At 40.4% G+C, this 6,350-nt stretch overlaps 1 protein-coding gene across 1 annotated transcript; it reads left to right on the top strand.

Annotated features, from left to right (window-relative positions):
• Window positions 1-1,311: 1,311 nt before the first annotated feature.
• On the top strand, window positions 1,312-5,568 carry STRIT1 (small transmembrane regulator of ion transport 1). Its single transcript, XM_031042716.2, has 3 exons — window positions 1,312-1,382; window positions 4,998-5,097; window positions 5,193-5,568. Exons 1-2 carry the CDS (start codon window positions 1,370-1,372, stop codon window positions 5,090-5,092), a joined length of 108 nt encoding a protein of 35 aa, XP_030898576.2. The 5' UTR covers window positions 1,312-1,369; the 3' UTR covers window positions 5,093-5,097; window positions 5,193-5,568.
• The last annotated feature ends 782 nt before the right edge of the window (window positions 5,569-6,350 follow it).

The raw sequence follows: 6,350 nt of genomic DNA, 5'->3' as shown, positions 1-6,350 counted from the left end.
GCTGTCAGATATAATAGCTCTAAGGAAGAATCTATCTCCATAGCCATTGTAAGAGAGGAAACAATTCTGAAGAAAGGTGATAACTGATTTTTTTAATGTCTTTAATATTTAATCAAAAAGTCCATAAGAAAGTGATAATCTGTCTTAGAAGGTCTGCATAATGTCTCTCTGAGCTCTGCCTTGCCTTTTGAGAGCCCACACCAATGCCTCTGAACTACACAAGCATGCAGATTAGACTTCTTCAAAACATCCCATGTACCTGTTATGGAATGGCTTTTGAACAGCAAGTTGTGTCTTTTTCCATTTTGGAAACACATGGGAAGAATCCCTGTCTCATTTAGGTACAGCTCTGAAATGGTATTTTATATGAGCTTGATGAATGCTAGAGGAAATGTCCTCCTGTTGCTGAAACAAAGCATTTGTTAGGGGCTTTTTGCTAACATGGATGCGTGCACCTGTGTGTTGCTCTGAATGACTGAAGCATATGTACAGGACTTCATTTCCCTAACAAACTTTGAGTGGGTTTCTTATTGGTCAAAAACTGTGGCCAGGATCACAGCAAGGGATCTTTATACAGAGCTCTCCTTCCATGTGATACAAGCTTGTGTAATGTGCAGTTTCTCCTTTTGGTTCAGATCTGGCACTAGCTCCATGTTTTTTTCCCTTCTGAGTTTGAGACAGTTTGCAATGATTTATCCTATTTAGGACAAGATCGTTCTCAGATTATCTTACAAATGTTCCTCCCTTGAATTTTGCTACCCACTACCCACAGGAGAAATGAAAACCTGTGACTGTACACTGTAATTTTTCAGTGGGAAGATGCTAAATATACCTCTTCACACAGCAAGTGTGTGTGTATGTGTGTGTATATATATATAGCCTATATGTAGCTGTAACTATAGAAATACATGCACAAGTATTACTGAATAGATCTTGGCTTGTTTTTTTTTTTGATAGGAGAGGGAGGAGAGAAGATGTGGAAGAGTAAGAACAACTTGGACCCCTGTCATACTTTAAATATATGGATGCACATAAGTATGACATAAACTTGCCATCTGGTGTTTCACAGTTGTAAAGAGGCCATAAAGCAGGTTTTGTCCTTGTTTTTTCCCCTCTTCAAAAAATGACCCATTTTTATTTAGTCTTCACCGAAACATGTGCAGTTGCATGAATAGGAAGATGTAACCTTGAATCCCTTCAGCTCCTGCCTTTTTAGACAATTGAACACATATAGCCAAAAACTGACATCAGTGAGCAAGGCAGCTGCAGCACATTCCAAATATTGCTCTATTTAAAGCATCCCGAGGCTCACAAGAACAACTGCAAAGGCAAACCTTAAAACTTGCCAATAAAACTTACAGAGGGGGGAATGGCAGAACCAGGTAAGATGCAGAGTTAACTGTGAGTGTAACAATGTATTATTAAAACTCAAATCTGAGCAGTGTAATGTATTCTAGTGTAGTATCCTGTATATTTTACTCTACAGTAAGAAAGAGTAATCAGTTTAAAAGCTAATTCTGTTAACAGCAATGAGTTTAATGTAGCCTGGGCTTCCTCCTGTATGTCAGCATCCTATCAGTTTTGTTTTCTTCGGGTTTTTTGTAGTTGTAATTTTAAGTTGACTAACATAATAAAATTAGTGTGTTTGTATTACTAACATAATGAGTTATATTTGACAGTGTTTTTAAAATACTATGTAGCTGAAATCTGACTGTAATGCTAGGTGAACATACAAAACTTTGTATTTTAACCCCACAAAGCCCAAATGGCAGAGCAAAATGAAATTTTAATAATGAACTGGTCATTGTAAACACATTTCCAATTTCTCCAAGGAGCAAACGCATTTATAAAAATGCATATTACATTAATTGTAATTTTCTGTTTCCTTCACTGTGTAAGATGTAAGATTTATTTCCACTGCTTTGGTGGCAAAATGACTAGGTTTAAATATGGTGTTAGCTGTGTACACAGGCAGTACACTTCCTTGTAAAAGTAACTTTTTTAATACATCTTCACAGCTATATAAATCTTTTAAAGACTTTTATTTTCCTTTTTCTTGCATTGTCACCACTGGTATCTAAGAAGGATAGTGGAATTCTACTAAACACAGATACAACAGGACACTGAATGTATTTCTTAATTTTAGTTTTCATTGATATCTGCAGAAATCGTACCAATACTGGTATTCCACTAGGAATTATCACTTGACCATATTTGGCATTGGTAGGACATGCATTGTTACTCATGTTTAGTTTGGGGTGGGGTGTATTTATTTATTTATTTTAGAAGCACCATGGCCATAATCACTCAGATGTTCCAGGCTGGCACCAGCACCAGCCCTTGGGCAGCAGCAGGAGTTGCAACACTGGGGCAGCTGTGCTTGACTGCCTCTGGTCCTGTCCTGCATGCCCTCTGCAAGGAGCAGATCAGAAATGGCTGGGCAACCTCACTGAAATGAGTAACTGCCCAGTTCGCGTGGGTTTTAAATATGAAGCTGGCAAATGCCAACCACACAGGAACCTGTCTACATCAGTGCTATGGTTCAGTTTTATCTCAGACCACATAAAGAACACAGAAAAACTTGTTTGTTGGAGCTGGCAAATAGGAGATATGCAGGAGGCATGGTCCTCAGGGACATGCACACATTCCCTCCCAGCCTGCTGTCTAGTGTTGTGTTCAAACCACTATCCCAGTGCTGAGCCAGTTGTCTTGATTGTGTGTGTGCCTGTACCCTGTATGAGATAAAATACCAAGAATACTTCTGGAAAATTCTGAGGCATTTTGGAGTAGGGAACATAAGACTGCTTGTAACGTAAGCTCCTGTAAGCTTCCTCAAGCTTGAGAGGCTCAGGTGGGGAATCATCCCCTTCTCTACCTGCCAAGCCTCTGCCTGTTTAAGGGGGAGATTTTCTGCCATGTACTTTGGGGCACCCTTGTCAGTGCAGTTAGGCACAGAGATTTCAGGGGTGAAGGCAGCTCAGTGAGACCACACACATTGGTTTGCTTGTGGTAGCTGTCAGGAGTTTTGACCAACGACAGACTGCAAAATCAAGGCAACCTTCAGTTCTGGAGAAAAGGTAAACACCTAACACCAGAGCTAGGATTTGTTTCTTTGGTCTGTTTGAAAACAAAACTCGTGACTGCTCCTCAACAACACATTTCCCTCAGTATCCTGCTTTCGTGTGAATTCATTTAAACAGTGATTATAATGAAACCTTGTGGTTTAGTCTACACGTGTCAGTAAAGATTTCTTTCCAAAATGCAGCTGCCTAACGGTATTCTATTCCTCTGCTGCTAGTTCCTCCATGCCCATCTCCACCTCAGGCTGGGAAGTGGATGACGCAGATGCTCTCTTTCTGGCTGTTAGTGCACACAGCCTTGCTCCGTGGCGAGGGATAACACCAATTATCACATTTAGATTCAGGGTATTTTTCCCTTGGATCAAATGTTAGGACCTTCGAGTTTGTCACCTTCTTCTGAGGTCTTACAAAGGGATGATCTACTTGGACATCTCATGCAGCCAAGCCCTAGCCTTGTGCTTATCTCATGATTCAGTCTCTTCTGCTTGTGGCATAAACCACAGTCTTCCAAGCAGCTGATTTATCTCAAGTCTTGGGGTATCTGACTTGTGACATAGAGGAGATCAGAGCAAATGATTTCACTGTCATTTCTGTTCCTGAACTATGAAACACAAGTATTCCCAATGGCTCTCAGGAAACTATACCCTGGAGCCAGCTGCTTGCTACTTTATGACAAATATTGGGCACAGCATTCCTGCTGAACCCCTGGGACTTCTGCCTCTCTTTAACTGCATTTGAACTGGATCTCATATAACAAAACACCATATTCAGCAGAGACCATGGGAACTCAACACAGCTCTGTCAAAATTCCCCCATGTATCCCAGCAGGATCCAGCCCCCTCCCCCCCCCCCCCCCCCCCCCCCCCCCCCCTTTTTTTTTTTTGTAATCGGACCTGTAGAAAAAATTGCAAGTCGAGAGAAATGATTCCCAAAAGAAGTAGCTTTACCTTACCAGGTGTCAAAGGAGTAGCAGTCTTTAAAGGTGACAGGTAAAGGACTCCCCTGTGGCAAAAGGTCTCTCACCTGCAGAGCAGGATTTTGTCTTTGTTGTGTGGTTGCTTATCTGCTTATTGTTTTAATGCCAGCCCATACAGATACACAATGTGGTATCATGGTGAGACATGTTTGTGCTGGCATAGCTTCAAAAAAGCAATGTGGAAGCCCTTAAATTATTAAGCGTCCCTCCAAAGTCTGCCTGCTTGATCTTAACTGTGCAAGGTGGTGTGAATAGTTTTACATTATTTATGAATCTCTTCAGAAACCTGGAAATCTTTCAACTTCAGAAAGATAATGCTTTGTTGTAATATAATGGTAAGTAATGCCATCTCAAAAGTTGATATGCTGCTTTCTGGCAAGCTTCTACTGTTTGCAGGAAACTTAAAGGAGGGTCCTTAAAATTATGATGCTGTACAGAAGTGTATTTGTGCTAGTCCTGTATGCTCCCTCATACAGCAATCCTTCACTGCAGCCCCAAGTACGTTGCTTGTAAATGGGTGTGATGATAGTCACTTTGCAGCTAACCTAATGAGACTTGTAGAAGGTGCTATATATGTCAGGGGATAAGGTCCTGAATTTGCCAGGACAGCTGTTGTCAATAAAGCCTAGTACAGATGTTCTGCTGATGACCTGTGGAGACCAAGGACAGAACCATGCTTCTGTCTCCTCCCTGTACCATGCTGCTTTTGGAAGTGCTAAGCCTTGTACCTATCTCATTGCAGAGGACTTTTGCCAGGTATTCTCATTAGGAGGCTGCCAAGATTCAGTGACTCCATGCTAAAAATAGCAATCAAAGATAATGCAGCCTGAGCTCATGGGTATCTTTTGCTCTGTGATAACTGGGTTCGATGTGATTAATTTAGTGATTTTTTTTCCAGTGTAATGTGATATTTCTGAAGAAAACCATCTTTTCTCTTTCAGCCCAAGTTCCGCTTTCACATCTCGTTGTACCTATACTCCTCACAGTTGGCTGGATAGTGGGCTGTGCACTAATGGTTTACATTGTCTTCTCCTGATGGAAGTGAGTGACTTACTCATGTACTTGATCATGTACTATCCATGCTTTCTTCGGTTTTCACTGCCACCTTTTAAAACATAATTTCCTTTGTCTTACAGGACAAAAGAATTTACAGAGATGTTGATTAGAAGAACCTGGATGTTAAACTGAAATTTCTAATGACTGTGTTATAAAATGATTTGGTTTTAATGTCAACATTGCAAATGTGGTGTATACTTTTTATCCAGAACAGAAGTTCAAAATGCGAATTAGAGCTTTAGGAAGGATCATCAAACCAACTTTTCAGGTTTCAAATAGTTTGTAATTGATGGAGTAGTTTCTGGAGCCCAGCAGTAGGTCAGATAGCTGCCTGCTTTGTTGTTGCCACACTGAATTGAAGCAGTTTTGGAAACTTTTCCTAGAGTTAGTGATGCAGTGCTGGACAAAAAAAAATTAGTTCAGCTCATTTGTAAGATGTGCTGAGCAGGGGAAGAAGTGTCTCAATGTATGTCAGAAAGTAGTAAGTGAGTTAATACATTTTTAAAGTTTTGTAGTAAAAAATAAATTACTGAATTTAAAATATCATGGTGATGTGCTCTCTCTGTCCCAAGATCTTAAGTGTCAGTGTCTTAAATAATTTTTCTGAAACTATACTACCTTCCTTTTATAAAAAAGCAGTCAGTCACAGAAGCATACTAACACATAAACCAAAAGAAGTCCTTTAGAAAATGAATGGCAGACAGGGAAAGTTGCCTGATAGCAACGCATCCTCAAATGTATGGCTTGGACTTTCTCAATTCTAAATATTTAATAGCATGTAGATAAATACGAAATTAACTGTTGGTCTCTTCTATTTACATGATGCTCAGGGCCCAATACTGTATTTTTTCATTGGCAGCCAATCCAGTTCTTGTCAAATTATATGCTGCTGGACTCGTTGGGCAGTGAAGCAGACCACAACCATGTGGAATTTAGCCCTTCTTTCTGGCATGTTGGCAGCCCCCCTCTGCTGGCACCAGTCAGAGTGCAATCCAGGGAGACTGGAGAACAAAGCTGCAATTCAAAATGAACGTAAATAGCAAGTCTGGAAAAAAAATGCAACACAATAGGTCTGAAAATTCAATTTCTGCACCTCGCAGGAGCTGTTTAAAAAATAAATACGGGATGGAAACTACTGGCTGCATTGCAATTTTCAGAAAAGAGCCTGGGAATTGCCATGTATCACAATCTGAATTCAGGTCAGAAACACCATAATGGTGGTGTGAAAAGAGAAACAC

Source organism: Melopsittacus undulatus, chromosome 6 (assembly GCF_012275295.1).
Source record: "Melopsittacus undulatus isolate bMelUnd1 chromosome 6, bMelUnd1.mat.Z, whole genome shotgun sequence".
Lineage (NCBI taxonomy): Eukaryota > Metazoa > Chordata > Aves > Psittaciformes > Psittaculidae > Melopsittacus > Melopsittacus undulatus.
Note: the sequence above shows the minus strand (reverse complement) of the source record. Positions and strands in the feature narration are given on the sequence as shown.